Below are 16,746 nucleotides of genomic sequence, written 5' to 3'. Positions count from 1 at the left end.
ACAATCTGGGTTTGTGTTTTTTTCTCTCCACTTCAGAGAATGTTGCTGTTGTCTTTTGCTTAGCTAAACAATTGCGTTACAATAAAATACGTATATAGTTGCTGAATGAGTCCACAACACACACTGTTTACTACAACACTTAATTCTGTGAGAATTGTCTGTGAGAATGTCATGCAGTTTCTTACTTTAACTCATAGTGTCGCTGTTCACCTGCAAAACAACGTGTGTGTTCAGCACACATTTCTCCACCCTGTTTCTAATGTCATACACTGGGCTTCGAGCTCGTCTCGTTATACAAAATCGTCTACAGTGACAGAAGGACTGTATATTAAGCAGTCAGTCTATTTTTCTAAATTTCTTCATTTTGTGTTTTATTTGACATATTTTGTGTTTATCTGGATATAATTTTTGCTCAGTTTATTAAGAATTTCAATAGTTGCTGCTGAGATGTTTGGCCTTTTGTTCTTCGTGCTGATGGCGCACACCGCTTATGGAGACGTGAGCTATTCTTTCCCGGAGGAGATGAAACGCGGATCTGTGATTGGAAATATAGCAAAGGATCTCGGGCTCGATGTGAGCAGACTGTCATCACGAAAGGCTCGTATTGATACTGAAGGTAACAGAAAACGATACTGTGACATTAATCTGAATACTGGAGAACTGACCGTAGCGGAGAGAATCGACAGAGAGGGACTGTGTAATGAAAGAATTTCCTGTGCTCTTAATTTTGAATTTGTTCTAGAACACCCATTGGAGATACACCATGTCACTATCCAAATACAAGATATTAATGATAACACGCCAACATTTCCTAAAGATACTATAAAGCTTGAGATAAGTGAGATATCTAGTAAAGGTGCGCGGTTCCGCGTGAATGAGGCGCATGATGCTGACATAGGAAATAATGGAGTACAAAGCTATTCGATTGAAAAAAATGACAACTTTCTTTTATCTGTAAGTACAAAGGCGGATGGTGGCAAAAATATTGAGTTAGTGTTAGACAAAGAGTTGGATCATGAGCAGCAGAAAGAGGTGACTTTAATTCTTACTGCGGTAGACGGCGGGACTCCACCGAGATCAGGGACTGTAGCCATACACGTCACTGTGCTGGATGCTAATGATAATGCTCCAGTCTTTAGTCAGGCCGTCTATAAAGTCAGTCTGCCTGAAAATTCTCCTTTAGAGACTGTAGTGGTGACAGTGAGCGCTACTGATGCTGACGAGGGACAAAATGGAGAAGTGACTTATGAGTTCAGCCGAATTTCCGGAATTGCGAAAGAATTATTTGTTCTTAATGAAAATAGTGGAGAGATTAAAGTTAAAGGCCCAATTGATTTTGAGGAGGAGGTAATATATGAAATGCTCATTGAGGGAAAGGACGGCGCTGGTCTTTCTTCGGACACTAAAATAATTATAGAAGTTACAGATGTTAATGACAATTCACCAATTATAGTGATTAAATCTCTTAACAGTCCCGTTCCCGAGAACGCGTTAACCGGTACAGAGGTTGGCATCATTAATGTGCAGGACAGAGACTCTGAGAATAACGGACAGGTGCTCTGCTCCATTCAGCAAAACGTCCCATTTAAACTCGTTCCTTCAATCAAAAATTACTATTCTCTGGTGACCACAGGTGAATTAGACCGCGAGCTGCTCTCTGATTATAATATTACAATCACTGCTACTGATGAGGGCTCTCCGCCTTTATCTTCCACTAAGAATATTCACTTGACTGTTGCTGACGTGAATGATAATCCACCTGTATTTGAGCAGCAGAATTACAGAGCTCATGTGCAAGAAAATAACAAACCGGGCTCCTCTATTTGTTCAGTATCAGCTACAGACCCGGACTGGAGACAGAATGGCACTGTAGTTTATTCTCTGTTGTCCTCTGATGTCAATGGCGCACCGGTGTCCTCCTATCTATCCATTAACGGAGACACCGGGGTCATTCATGCCGTGAGATCGTTTGATTACGAACAGCTGAAGAGTTTTAACGTGCTCGTGTTAGCCAGAGACAACGGTTCTCCTCCTCTGAGCAGTAACGTGACCGTGAGTGTCTTCATATCGGATGAGAATGACAACTCCCCTCAGATATTATACCCCTCTCCGGAAGGAAACTCCTTCATGACCGAGATGGTTCCCAAAGCTGCCCAGGCGCGCTCCCTGGTCTCCAAGGTGATCGCCGTGGACGCGGATTCTGGACAGAACGCGTGGCTCTCGTATCACATTATTAAAGCGACTGATCCGGGACTTTTCACTATCGGTGTCCACAGCGGGGAGATCAGGACGCAGCGGGACATTTCTGAATCTGACAGCATGAAACAGAACCTTATTGTGTCCGTGAGAGATAACGGACAGCCCTCTCTCTCAGCCACGTGCGCGTTGTATTTACTCATATCAGATAACTTGGCTGAAGTTCCAGAACTGAAAGACATGTCTCATGACGAGAGCAGCTCCAAACTGACGTTTTATTTGATCATCGCGCTGGTGTCCGTTTCCACTTTCTTCCTGACCTTCATCATCATCATCCTGGCCGTGAGGTTTTGTCGCAGGAGAAAGCCCAGACTGTTGTTTGATGGAGCTGTAGCCATTCCCAGCGCGTATCTCCCTCCAAATTACGCAGATGTGGAGGGCGCGGGAACTCTCCGCAGCGCTTACAATTATGACGCGTACCTGACCACGGGCTCGCGCACTAGTGACTTCAAGTTCGTCAGATCTTATAATGAGGGCACACTGACTGCTGACCTGACTCTGAAAAAGACTCAGTCCGCTGTGGATGATCTTGAAGGACTTGATGAGGAAATTAACGATTCGTTTCAGGTAGGACTAAATATATATTTATTTATTTTACATTTTATTGTCTATACTTGCATATTAAATGTATTTTTGTAAGTAGAAATTCGGTGCTTTCACTGACATCAAGAACACATGACTCATTCAAGTGCCTTATTATTAGACACATGAACATGACTCAAAATCTATTTGAATTCTGAAAAGTGGATACATTTAATTGGTTAATTATTTTTATTTTATGTTTTTATGTTAATATTTTGTATTAAAAAATAAGGTTTAGTCAGCTGCAAAGCACATCCATGTGAGTCATGTATTCGTATTCGTGCTGAAATCAGCTAATGTTATGGAGAGCCGATATTAACAGGAAGTGGCATGGCATCTTACGCACAGAAGCCACTGTCACATGCCAATGACAACCGGATGTGCCACAAAGCACAGCGGCATGTGGCAATGGCCTCTGTGCCACTAAAACTTATGACATGCCGATGGGTTGCATCATGAGCCACTGACATTGTTGAGGAGCATGTTGCCGTATATTGTGGCACCACCAGCATATATTCATCATGAACAAGATTTAGTCATTTGCGTTCTGCTTTATGTGGATTTTTTTGTAATGTGATTATTTGTTTTGTGATTGTGAAGGTCTTGATGCGGACATAAGTGTCTTTAAGTAATGACGAAATCGTATATATAAGTATTTTGAAATATAGCCTTTTTATGCTAAATGTCTATTTGCATTTTAATTGACTATTTTGAAAGATCACGCGGTTCATTCAAGTGCTTTATTTTACTCCCATGAACAGTTTTGAGATGCGGTTCTAAGTGCGATACGAAGATGCATTGGTATATGACACTTTTCTGTTAATATTCGATGAATTATAGGTTTCATGAATCACTGTTTTTTATAAGAGTTATTCATTATTTTTAGTTACTATATTTTATATTCCAGAGCTTAAAGTTTTTTAACAGTGATATTTTGGGGAAAGAAGTAAGTCTCGTTGACTAAGAGTTCTGTCAAGCTCATTTTGACATTTTTCCTAACATTAGTTTGTGTCCTCGTGGATAAATTGTTGCTATTTAAAGTAGTTTTGCGTTTCTCTAATCGATGTAAATTGGCTTATGAATGCAATTAAATTCTAATGTCAACACATTTTAAAGCTCTTTTAGTTATGTTGAAAATGGCATAGTGCATTTATTTTTTTATGTTGTATACAACATAAAAAAATAAACACAACTATAGTTGTGTTGCTGTCCGTGGTGCTGCACTTGCATTTATGGAGGGCATTTAATGTTGTGGTCGTATTTATCTCTTCAGTGAATGTTGCTGCTTGTTCATGTTGTTTCAGAGAGTATACTCTGTGTTTATTCCATACTGTCCATAATGTCATGCAGTTTCTTATTTAAACTCATAGAGTCGCTGTTCACTAGCAAAACCATGAGTGTGTCCAGTACACATATCTCCACCCTGCTTCTGATGTCATACACAGGGCTTCAAGCTCGCTTAATTATAGAAAATCGTCGACGGAGACTGCCTCATATACTATACTTCTGTCTACACTTCTAAATTTAGATATACATGTATTTTTTCCTTTACATGTATATTTTTGTGTTCCTGGATTTAATTGCTTAGGCATTTCAAAGGTTCTGCGTTTTTGCTGAGATGTTTGGCCTTTTGTTCTTCGTGCTGATGGCGCACACCGCTTATGGAGACGTGAGCTATTCTTTCCCGGAGGAGATGAAACGCGGATCTGTGATTGGAAATATAGCAAAGGATCTCGGGCTCGATGTGAACAGACTGTCATCTCGTAAGGCTCGCATTGATACTGAAGGTAACAGAAAACGATACTGTGACATTAATCTGAATACTGGAGAACTGACCGTAGCGGAGAGAATCGACAGAGAAGAGATTTGTGGAAATAAAGCTTCGTGTGCTCTTAAGCAAGAGCTCGTGCTGGAAAATCCTTTAGAGCTACATCGTTTTATTCTCAATATTGAGGACATAAACGATAATTCACCACAGTTCAAGGAAAGTGTTATAAAATTCGAAATACAGGAATCGGCAGATAAAGGATCTCGTTATTTATTAGAAGAGGCTTACGATGCGGATATTGGCATGAATTCAGTGCAGTCATATACACTTCAAAATTATGAACATTTTCTTCTTAATGTACTTACCAGGGCAAATGGGAAAAAATATGGAGAGCTCGTTCTTAATAAAGAGTTGGATCGTGAGCAGCAGAAAGAGGTGACTTTAATTCTTACTGCGGTAGACGGCGGGACTCCACCGAGATCAGGGACTGTAGCCATACACGTCACTGTGCTGGATGCTAATGATAATGCTCCAGTCTTTAGTCAGGCCGTCTATAAAGTCAGTGTGCCTGAAAATTCTCCTGTAGATACTGTAGTGGTGACAGTGAGCGCTACTGATGCTGACGAGGGACAAAATGGAGAAGTGACGTATGCATTTGGTCATTTACGTCAAAAGATCCTGCAATTATTTTTCATTGATGCAGTGTCTGGTGTAATTAAACTAACAGGTCCAATTGATTATGAAGAGGAGAGTACGATCGAACTTCCCATTCAAGCTAAAGATGGTCAAGGGTTAGCCAGTTATTCCACCGTATTAATAGATATTGTTGATGTTAACGATAACGCCCCTATGGTAATACTTAAATCTCTGAACAGTCCCGTTCCTGAGAACGCGTTACCCGGTTCAGAGGTTGGCATCATTAATGTGCAGGACAGAGACTCTGAGAATAACGGACAGGTGCGCTGCTCCATTCAGCAAAACGTCCCATTTAAACTCGTTCCTTCAATCAAAAATTACTATTCTCTGGTGACCACAGGTGAATTAGACCGCGAGCTACTCTCTGATTATAATATTACAGTCACTGCTACTGATGAGGGCTCTCCGCCTTTATCTTCCACTAAGAATATTCACTTGACTGTTGCTGACGTGAATGATAATCCACCTGTATTTGAGGAGCAGAATTACAGAGCTCATGTGCAAGAAAATAACAAACCGGGCTCCTCTATTTGTTCAGTATCAGCTACAGACCCGGACTGGAGACAGAATGGCACTGTAGTTTATTCTCTGTTGTCCTCTGATGTCAATGGCTCACCGGTGTCCTCCTTTCTATCCATTAACGGAGACACCGGGGTCATTCATGCCGTGAGGTCGTTTGATTACGAACAGCTGAAGAGTTTCAAAGTGCTCGTGTTAGCCAGAGACAACGGTTCTCCTCCTCTGAGCAGTAACGTGACCGTGAGTGTCTTCATATCGGATGAGAATGACAACTCCCCTCAGATATTATACCCCTCTCCGGAAGGAAACTCCTTCATGACCGAGATGGTCCCCAAAGCTGCGCAGGCGCGCTCCCTGGTCTCCAAGGTGATCGCCGTGGACGCGGATTCTGGACAGAACGCGTGGCTCTCGTATCACATTATTAAAGAGACGGATCCGGGACTTTTCACTATCGGTGTCCACAGCGGGGAGATCAGGACGCAGCGGGACATTTCTGAATCTGACAGCATGAAACAGAACCTTATTGTGTCCGTGAGAGATAACGGACAGCCCTCTCTCTCAGCCACGTGCGCGTTGTATTTACTCATATCAGATAACTTGGCTGAAGTTCCAGAACTGAAAGACATGTCTCATGACGAGAGCAGCTCCAAACTGACGTTCTATTTGATCATCGCGCTGGTGTCCGTTTCCACTTTTTTCCTGACCTTCATCATCATCATCCTGGCCGTGAGGTTTTGTCGCAGGAGAAAGCCCAGACTGTTGTTTGATGGAGCTGTAGCCATTCCCAGTGCGTATCTCCCTCCAAATTACGCAGATATGGAGGGCGCGGGAACTCTCCGCAGCGCTTACAATTATGACGCGTACCTGACCACGGGCTCGCGCACTAGTGACTTCAAGTTCGTCAGATCTTATAATGAGGGCACACTGACTGCTGACCTGACTCTGAAAAAGACTCAGTCCGCTGTGGATGATCTTGAAGGACTTGATGCTGAAATTAGCGATTCGTTTCAGGTAGGACTAACAAAGTTTTTGTTTTTTATTTATTTAATGTTTTGGTTTTAAAGACTGCCTACTTTCTTGCAATTTCCTTAAATATAATCAGTTGCTTACTGTGTCATGATTAAACATGGTTTAAAAAATAAAAAATAAATAATAATAATAATAATAATTATATATATATATATATATATATATATATATATATATATATATATATATATATATATATATATATATATTTATATATACATACCCACAACGTATTAACGCAGATCAATACCGATGCATATTGCTTGTTAGATACATTCTTCCAGAAAGAATTGGTTTAAAACGGGATTTTATAGATGTTAATTATCAAATGACATTATTTTAGTTTCTCAAAATATACTCATGATGTGTCATTGTAATTGGTTTATCTATGTTTTACTTTACTTTTTGATTTCCTTTCATGTTGTTTGGTATGCGAAATGCTTTATAAAACAATCTTGATGTTGTTGTTTTCAATCGGTTCACAAGTTACAGTAGAAACGGCATATTTATATTTGCTGTCCATGGTGCTGTACAGGCAGTGTCTGTCGCTGATGGAGTTTTGCCGTTTATAATGTCTGATTGTATAACGTTACAGTCGTGGTTTAGGAATAGATTATCTTGAAAATCGACCTTGTTCTCTTTTAAATCTAATGAGAATGTTTGGTTGTTCCGGGCATTTGATGTTGTGAAGTTATTTCAGAAGCAAAAAAAAAAAAAAAAAAAAAAATGATATCCAAGCTTTACCATTTATTCTAAGAGATTTTAGAGTTTCATATTTGAACTCTGTGTTGTTGTTCCCAAATGCAACCGTTGACCATTCACATTGTTTCTCTCCACTCTGTTCATGATGTCATAGGACTGACATCACAGTTCGCTGAAGACAACAGGTGATACTTAGCGGCTACATCACCTTTTTATCTTATTATATTGATATGAACAACAAGATTCAATCATTTGCGTTGTCTTGTACATGTGTATTCTTTATAAATTGGTCAAATTTTTGTTCTTGAAGGACTTACTGCGGATATGAGTGACTCACATAGGACAAACGAATACTTTCTTTAGATAAATATTTACGGACTGGGTTTACAGACTAAATGTGTATATGCAATTTAATTGACTGCTTTAATTGATAACAGTCTCTTTAAAATTGCAAGATCATGTGGATCATTCAAGTGTTTTAGACGAGCATTTGTGAGGTTCAGTTTAAAATCTTCAATATAAACTAGTCTTATTTTATTTAAAAATGTCCTGGTCACATATGATCAATTCTAAGTCAAGTATAATGTTTCACAAGTCGTATTACGCATTGGGTTTTTCAATATTTTTTCGTCACTAGCCATTTTTTATTCAAATAGCTTGTTAGCCTATCTGTTGTTGACATGAATCTGAAAACGGATTCTTTCTGTTGACTAATCATTTTGTCAAGCGCATGTTATCGTTTTTTCTAAAATCCCTTAGTGAGCTAATATGAATGCGGAAGATTGTAAATCGAATCTATGATACAATTTTGCCGTTTTATGTCTCTTTGCGTTTTTTCTCTCATCGATGTGTCCTTAAGGCTGTGTGAAATCTTGCTTATAAAGGAATATAAATTCCAATGTCAGGGATTTTTAAATGCCATTAAATAAATATAAAATAACAGGAATATAATATCATAGAGCAGGTTTTACTGTTGCTGTCCATTGTTCTGACTTGGGATTTATTCTTGGGGTTTTTTTCTGCTCCTAAATCCCCCAGTACTTAATCCTGTCAGAGATATATACATATCATGCAGTTTCTTGTCGTAACTCACAGTGTCGCTATTCACTAGCAAAACCATGTGTGTGTTCAGTACACATATCTCCACCCTGCTTCTGATGTCATACACAGGGCTTCAAGCTCGTCTCATTACAGAAAATCATCGACGGAGACTGCCTCATATACTGTAATCCTGTCTACATTTCTAAATTTAGATTTACATGTATGTTTTCCTTTACATGTATATTCTTGTGTTCCTGGATTTAATTTCTTAGGCATTTTAAACGTTCTACGTTTTTGCTGAGATGTTTGGCCTTTTGTTCTTCGTGCTGATGGCGCACACCGCTTATGGAGACGTGAGCTATTCTTTCCCGGAGGAGATGAAACGCGGATCTGTGATTGGAAATATAGCAAAGGATCTCGGGCTCGATATGGACAAACTATCACGTCGAGAGGCGCGAATTGATACTGAAGGTAACAGAAAACGATACAGTGACATTAATCTGAATACTGGAGAACTGACCGTAGCGGAGAGAATCGACAGAGAAGAGATTTGTGGAAAGAAAGCTTCGTGTTTTATTAAGCAAGAGCTCGTGCTGGAAAATCCTTTAGAACTACACCGCTTTATTTTCAATATCGAGGACATTAATGATAATTCACCACAGTTTAAAGAAGGTGTAATAAAATTCGAAATACAGGAATCAGCTGTCAAAGGATCTCGGTATTTATTAGATGAGGCACAGGATGCTGATATTGGAATGAATTCAGTGCAGACTTATGTGTTGCAGGACAATGAACACTTTCTTCTTAGTGTCCTAACGCGAGCAAATGGAAGAAAATATGGCGAGCTCGTTCTTAATAAAGAGTTGGATCGTGAGCAGCAGAAAGAGGTGACTTTAATTCTTACTGCGGTAGACGGCGGGACTCCACCGAGATCAGGGACTGTAGTCATACACGTCACTGTGCTGGATGCTAATGATAATGCTCCAGTCTTTAGTCAGGCCGTCTATAAAGTCAGTCTGCCTGAAAATTCTCCTGTAGATGCTGTAGTGGTGACAGTGAGCGCTACTGATGCTGACGAGGGACAAAATGGAGAAGTGACTTATGAATTTGGTCATTTATCCGAACGCCTTACGGAAATATTTTCTGTCAATTCGTTGTCTGGAGAGATTAAACTAACAGGACTCATTGATTATGAGGAGGAGAATTTAATTGAGCTGCCAGTTCAATCCAAAGATGGTCAAGGGTTAGCGAGTCATTGTACTGTATTAATAGATGTTATTGATGTCAATGATAACGCCCCTACGATAATGACTAAATCTGTAAAAATTTCCATTCCCGAGAACGCGTTACCCGGTACAGAGGTTGGCATCATTAATGTGCAGGACAGAGACTCTGAGAATAACGGACAGGTGCGCTGCTCCATTCAGCAAAACGTCCCATTTAAACTCGTTCCTTCAATCAAAAATTACTATTCTCTGGTGACCACAGGTGAATTAGACCGCGAGCTGGTCTCTGATTATAATATTACAATCACTGCTACTGATGAGGGCTCTCTGCCTTTATCTTCCACTAAGAATATTCACTTGACTGTTGCTGACGTGAATGATAATCCACCTGTATTTGAGGAGCAGAATTACAGAGCTCATGTGCAAGAAAATAACAAACCGGGCTCCTCTATTTGTTCAGTATCAGCTACAGACCCGGACTGGAGACAGAATGGCACTGTAGTTTATTCTCTGTTGTCCTCTGATGTCAATGGCGCACCGGTGTCCTCCTTTCTATCCATTAACGGAGACACCGGGGTCATTCATGCCGTGAGGTCGTTTGATCACGAACAGCTGAAGAATTTCAAAGTGCTCGTGTTAGCCAGAGACAACGGTTCTCCTCCTCTGAGCAGTAACGTGACCGTGAGTGTCTTCATATCGGATGAGAATGACAACTCCCCTCAGATATTATACCCCTCTCCAGAAGGAAACTCCTTGATGACCGAGATGGTTCCCAAAGCTGCCCAGGCGCGCTCCCTGGTCTCCAAGGTGATATCCGTGGACGCGGATTCTGGACAGAACGCGTGGCTCTCGTATCACATTATTAAAGCGACTGATCCGGGACTTTTCACTATCGGTGTCCACAGCGGGGAGATCAAGACGCAGCGGGACATTTCTGAATCTGACAGCATGAAACAGAACCTTATTGTGTCCGTGAGAGATAACGGACAGCCCTCTCTCTCAGCCACGTGCGCGTTGTATTTACTCATATCAGATAACTTGGCTGAAGTTCCAGAACTGAAAGACATGTCTCATGACGAGAGCAGCTCCAAACTGACGTTTTATTTGATCATCGCGCTGGTGTCCGTTTCCACTTTCTTCCTGACCTTCATCATCATCATCCTGGCCGTGAGGTTTTGTCGCAGGAGAAAGCCCAGACTGTTGTTTGATGGAGCTGTAGCCATTCCCAGCGCGTATCTCCCTCCAAATTACGCAGAGGTGGAGGGCGCGGGAACTCTCCGCAGCGCTTACAATTATGACGCGTACCTGACCACGGGCTCGCGCACTAGTGACTTCAAGTTCGTCAGATCTTATAATGAGGGCACACTGACTGCTGACCTGACTCTGAAAAAGACTCAGTCCGCTGTGGATGATCTTGAAGGACTTGATGCAGAAATGAACGACACATTTCAGGTAGGACTAAGTCTTTCTTTAAAATAATTTGGTGGATTGAAATTGTGAAAAAGTGTATTTTCCTCACTTGACTGCTTTCATTGGCATTGTTTTCTGTTGTTGACAGATCACGTGGCTCTTTCAATCTTTTTATTTTTATTTTTTGTGGACATATTTTGTAGGGTCAGTTTAAAATCAGAAAAGCAGCTGCATTATGGGATTTTTTTTGTTTTGTTGTGTTTTCCTGGTCTAGTATGAACCATTTAAATACGTGGCATGATTCGTAAATCGATGTGTTTTTGTTTTTCTTTTTAATTTTTTGGCACTTGCTGCCATTTTTGGGTTCAAAGCGGTAAAGGTTGTTTATTAGTAATCTTTTACTGTTACAAAGACATGTTGAATTTATGAGGAAGTGTTGAGTTTTTAAGTATTTTTATGTTTTTCTTTTGTATCTTTTAATGTAGCTATAAAGGGAATTAATTTCGGATGTCAGTTTCAGTCATTTTCCCTTGAGCGAAGTATTCTAAACGTCATTTTAATCTGATTGGAAATCGCATAGTGCATGTTTCCCTGTTGCTGTCCGTGGTGCTGCACTGGCATGCACTCTTGGTGTTTGGATATTTTGCTCTTGCGTATTTGTAACTCTCTACCCTTCCATTGCTTTTTATTTCAATATTATTTTTATTTATTTTTAATAATATACAATGTGGGTTTGTTTTTTATCTCTCCATTTCAGATAATTTTCTTTTGCTTAGCTAAACAATTACATTACAATAAAATAAGTATATAGCTGCTGAATAAGTCCACAAAACCCATTGTGTACTACAACACTTAATTCTGTGAGAAAAATGGATGTCATGCAGTTTCTTACTTTAACTCACAGTGTCGCTGTTCACCAGCAAAACAACTTATGTGTTCAATACACATCTCTCCACCCTGTTTCTGATGTCATACACTGGGCTACGAGCTCGTCTCGTTATACAAAATCGTCTACAGTGACAGAAGGACTGTATACTAGGCAGTCGGTCTATTTTTCTAAATTTCTTCATTTTGTTTTATTTGACATATTTGTTGTTTATCTGGATATAATTTCTGCTCAGTTTATTAAGCATTTCAATAGTTGCTGCTGAGATGTTTGGTCTTTTGTTCTTCGTGCTGATGGCGCACACCGCTTATGGAGACGTGAGCTATTCTTTCCCGGAGGAGATGAAACGCGGATCTGTGATTGGAAATATAGCAAAGGATCTCGGGCTCGATGTGGACAGACTGTCATCTCGTAAGGCTCGTATTGATACTGAAGGTAAAAGAAAACGATACTGTGACATTAATCTGAATACTGGAGAGCTGACCGTAGCGGAGAGAATCGACAGAGAGGAGATTTGTGGAAAGAAAGCTTCATGCGTTATTAAAATGGAACTCGTACTGGAAAATCCATTAGAACTACACCGCTTTATTCTCAATATCGAGGACATTAATGATAATTCACCACAGTTTAAACAAGGTATAATAAGATTCGAAATACAGGAATCAGCGGTCAAAGGATCTCGGTATTTATTAGATGAGGCACAGGATGCTGATATTGGAATGAATTCAGTGCAGACTTATGTGTTGCAGGACAATGAACACTTTCTTCTTAGTGTATTAACGCGAGCAAATGGAAGAAAATATGGCGAGCTCGTTCTTAATAAAGAGTTGGATCGTGAGCATCAGAAAGAGGTGACTTTAATTCTTACTGCGGTAGACGGCGGGACTCCACCGAGATCAGGGACTGTAGTCATACACGTCACTGTGCTGGATGCTAATGATAATGCTCCAGTCTTTAGTCAGGCCGTCTATAAAGTCAGTCTGCCTGAAAATTCTCCTGTAGATACTGTAGTGGTGACCGTGAGCGCTACTGATGCTGACGAGGGACAAAATGGGCAAGTGACTTATGAATTTGGTCATTTATCCGAACGCCTTCTGGAAATATTTTCTGTCAATTCGTTGTCTGGAGAGATTAAACTAACAGGACTCATTGATTATGAGGAGGATAATTTAATTGAGCTGCCAATTCAAGCCAAAGATGGACAAGGGTTAGCTAGTCATTGTACTGTATTAATAGATGTTATTGATGTCAATGATAACTCTCCTGTAATCGCACTAAATTCTCTTAACAGCCCCGTTCCTGAGAACGTGTTACCCGGTACAGAGGTTGGTATCATTAATGTTCAGGACAGAGACTCTGAGAATAACGGACAGGTGCGCTGCTCCATTCAGCAAAACGTCCCATTTAAACTCGTTCCTTCAATCAAAAATTACTATTCTCTGGTGACCACAGGTGAATTAGACCGCGAGCTGGTCTCTGATTATAATATTACAATCACTGCTACTGATGAGGGCTCTCCGCCTTTATCTTCCACTAAGAATATTCACTTGACTGTTGCTGACGTGAATGATAATCCACCTGTATTTGAGGAGCAGAATTACAGAGCTCATGTGCAAGAAAATAACAAACCGGGCTCCTCTATTTGTTCAGTATCAGCTACAGACCCGGACTGGAGACAGAATGGCACTGTAGTTTATTCTCTGTTGTCCTCTGATCTCAATGGCGCACCGGTGTCCTCCTTTCTATCCATTAACGGAGACACCGGGGTCATTCATGCCGTGAGGTCGTTTGATTACGAACAGATAAAGAGTTTCAAAGTGCTCGTGTTAGCCAGAGACAACGGTTCTCCTCCTCTGAGCAGTAACGTGACCGTGAGTGTCTTCATATCGGATGAGAATGACAACTCCCCTCAGATATTATACCCCTCTCCGGAAGGAAACTCCTTCATGACCGAGATGGTCCCCAAAGCTGCGCAGGCGCGCTCCCTGGTCTCCAAGGTGATCGCCGTGGACGCGGATTCTGGACAGAACGCGTGGCTCTCGTATCACATTATTAAAGCGACTGATCCGGGACTTTTCACTATCGGTGTCCACAGCGGGGAGATCAGGACGCAACGGGACATTTCTGAATCTGACAGCATGAAACAGAACCTTATTGTGTCCGTGAGAGATAACGGACAGCCCTCTCTCTCAGCCACGTGCGCGTTGTATTTACTCATATCAGATAACTTGGCTGAAGTTCCAGAACTGAAAGACATGTCTCATGACGAGAGCAGCTCCAAACTGACGTTTTATTTGATCATCGCGCTGGTGTCCGTTTCCACTTTCTTCCTGACCTTCATCATCATCATCCTGGCCGTGAGGTTTTGTCGCAGGAGAAAGCCCAGACTGTTGTTTGATGGAGCTGTAGCCATTCCCAGCGCGTATCTCCCTCCAAATTACGCAGATGTGGAGGGCGCGGGAACTCTCCGCAGCGCTTACAATTATGACGCGTACCTGACCACGGGCTCGCGCACTAGTGACTTCAAGTTCGTCAGATCTAATGAGGGCACACTGACTGCTGACCTGACTCTGAAAAAGACTCAGTCCGCTGTGGATGATCTTGAAGGACTTGAAGCGGAAATGAACGATTCGTTTCAGGTAGGATTGGCGAAGTCTTTCTTATTAAAAAAAAAATAATAATATATATGTTGTGTGACTATATATATATATATATATATATATATATATATATATATATATATATATATATATATATATATATATTTGGTTTGCAGAGTGTCAGTTTCAAAAGGCTCTCTTGTTGAAAATATTGCTTGACTTATTCAAGTGCCTTTTGTAGACAAGAACATTTTTGAGTGTCAATTTTGGAGCCCGATCTCATAACTCATAAAAGTGCGTGTAGACTCGTGCAATGTATACGCAGAAATTACGTTTTAAGTTTATTATACGCACTTTGTGGCGTGCAATACGCACGTATCCCACACCACTAATCCTACCCAAGGGGTTAACAGTGCGTATCATATGCACGCATAAATTAATTTCTGCATATAAATAGCACGACAAATCAAATGAGTGCTATAGATAAGCACTATATCGTGTTGCAATTTGAACTCTGAAAACAACAATAACACTTTTTAAATAAAAAATGTTTTTTTTTTTTTGCACCTGGTTCTGTAATATACATCACCCACAATAGGCCCACATCGTGTGTGCACGCAATTTTGACAGATCGCATAAGCAAGTTTTCGACTTTTGTTTGGGATCTTGGTGAATAATGGCCAAACTGTGCAAATTGCGGCTGAATCTGTTCGTTGCTTATCTTGTGAAGGCGCATTTTTTATTCGCCCAGGGGTGTCAAAATCAGTTCCTGGAGGGCCTATACTGCAGAATTTAGTTTCAACCCTGCTTCAACACACATACCTGTAGTTTTCATATATGCCTGAAGAACATGATTAGCTGGATCAATTTGAAGCTAAACTCTGCTGGCTGCGGCCCACACTGAAAAAAAAGGTAAACTAAAAATGTGCTTCATGTGGTAACATTTAAATTGATTTTATTCAAATAAAAATGTTATTTAACAATACTGAAGCAACCTAAATATGAAAGGCTAGACCAACAAAACAAAAATTAAGAGTAAGCACAGGTAATAGCTCTTTAACCTAACAATTGCAGGTTTACACTTTTTACAGTGATCCAGTGAAGGAGTTTGACACCCCTGGAATAGCCTACCATCAGTTTTTTACTGTATTTTGATGAAATGGGGTTTCAGAAACGGTAATGATCATTATGTGGCCCAGGATAAGGGCATGTACTGTGATCCCACACGATGTTGATCATTAATAATGTTGTTTATACTGTTTATTTATGGTTCTGCATTCCTATTGTTGTCCGTTATGTAAAATAAATGTATTAAGGGTTTAAATTATTTTTTTTATTTCATTGTTTTTATGATTTAGTAGGAATGGAATATAAATATTTCTGCAGTGTCTGTTGCTGGTGAGGTTTTGCTCTTATATGTAGGTCTGTATACAGTTGTGTTTTTTATGAGTAGATGTTTGTGCCAGGTCTTTTAAAGCCTGAGAAGTATCTTCATTGTTATTTTTATCATTTAGATTTAGATTTGTTTGCTTATAATGACCAATTTTAAGTCATGAATCCCGTCACAGGTATTTGTCATTATTTTTGTCAGTAAGGAACCCTTTATAGAATTGAAATTGCATGGAATTGATTTACCCTTTTAGCGTTTTACAAATTGTCTGATTATACCTTTATCTGCCATGAAATAGGTTTTAGAGCCTATGGCAATAATCTGAAATACAACATGTCGGCTAAGCTAACATTTTAGATTTATAGAGTTTAAAGTTGTTGGATTTTTTTAAAGAAATCTGATGTCGTTTTTTAGCTAATCTTTCTTTTAACCTCTTTTTAACTTTTTGTGTGACATCAATATATCTATATACATTAATTCTGCAGTTTATTATTATTTTGTCTGACAAAATGCTGCCTATTTATTGTTTTTTTTAATCGTTTACTTTATCATATGAATTTGGCTTAAAAAAGCAACTTTGTATGTTTGTAACTTTTTAAACACCTTTGGTTAGAAATGGCATAAGGGAGGGTTTCCATTTG

The 16,746-nt window shown here is 40.0% G+C and overlaps 2 protein-coding genes across 10 annotated transcripts in view; both read left to right on the top strand.

Annotated features, from left to right (window-relative positions):
- Positions 1 to 16,746, top strand: part of LOC143756691 (protocadherin gamma-A11-like) — a 225,419-nt gene that overhangs the window by 6,975 nt on the left and 201,698 nt on the right. For 2 of the 9 annotated variants that reach the window (XM_077247310.1, XM_077247292.1), the window contains exon 1: positions 4,282 to 6,832. The exons of 3 other annotated variants lie outside the window; for them this stretch is intronic. In XM_077247310.1, the coding sequence (XP_077103425.1) occupies positions 4,457 to 6,832 (2,376 nt within the window). In that variant the 5' untranslated portion in view covers positions 4,282 to 4,456. Of the gene's footprint in view, positions 1 to 298; positions 2,824 to 4,281; positions 6,833 to 12,253; positions 14,755 to 16,746 lie in introns of those variants that run through there. 4 more of the 9 variants (XM_077247317.1, XM_077247298.1, XM_077247321.1 and 1 more) reach the window with 3 other exon arrangements.
- Positions 8,721 to 11,530, top strand: LOC143756607 (protocadherin beta-15-like). Its single transcript, XM_077247191.1, has 2 exons — positions 8,721 to 11,271; positions 11,504 to 11,530. Exons 1-2 carry the CDS (start codon positions 8,896 to 8,898, stop codon positions 11,528 to 11,530), a joined length of 2,403 nt encoding a protein of 800 aa, XP_077103306.1. The 5' UTR covers positions 8,721 to 8,895.

This window comes from Siphateles boraxobius, unplaced genomic scaffold (assembly GCF_051911475.1).
Source record: "Siphateles boraxobius isolate OS27281-9 unplaced genomic scaffold, OSU_SipBor_1 3, whole genome shotgun sequence".
NCBI lineage: Eukaryota > Metazoa > Chordata > Actinopteri > Cypriniformes > Leuciscidae > Siphateles > Siphateles boraxobius.
Note: the sequence above shows the minus strand (reverse complement) of the source record. Positions and strands in the feature narration are given on the sequence as shown.

What these genes read in the sequence shown, in the direction of transcription:
- LOC143756607 (XM_077247191.1), top strand. Translation starts at nt 8,896, where the DNA reads ATGTTTGGCCTTTTGTTCTTCGTGCTGATGGCGCACACCGCTTATGGA. An exon ending in AAATGAACGACACATTTCAG is followed by an intron (nt 11,272 to 11,503) that starts GTAGGACTAAGT and finishes TTCCTGGTCTAG; the next exon opens with TATGAACCATTTAAATACGT.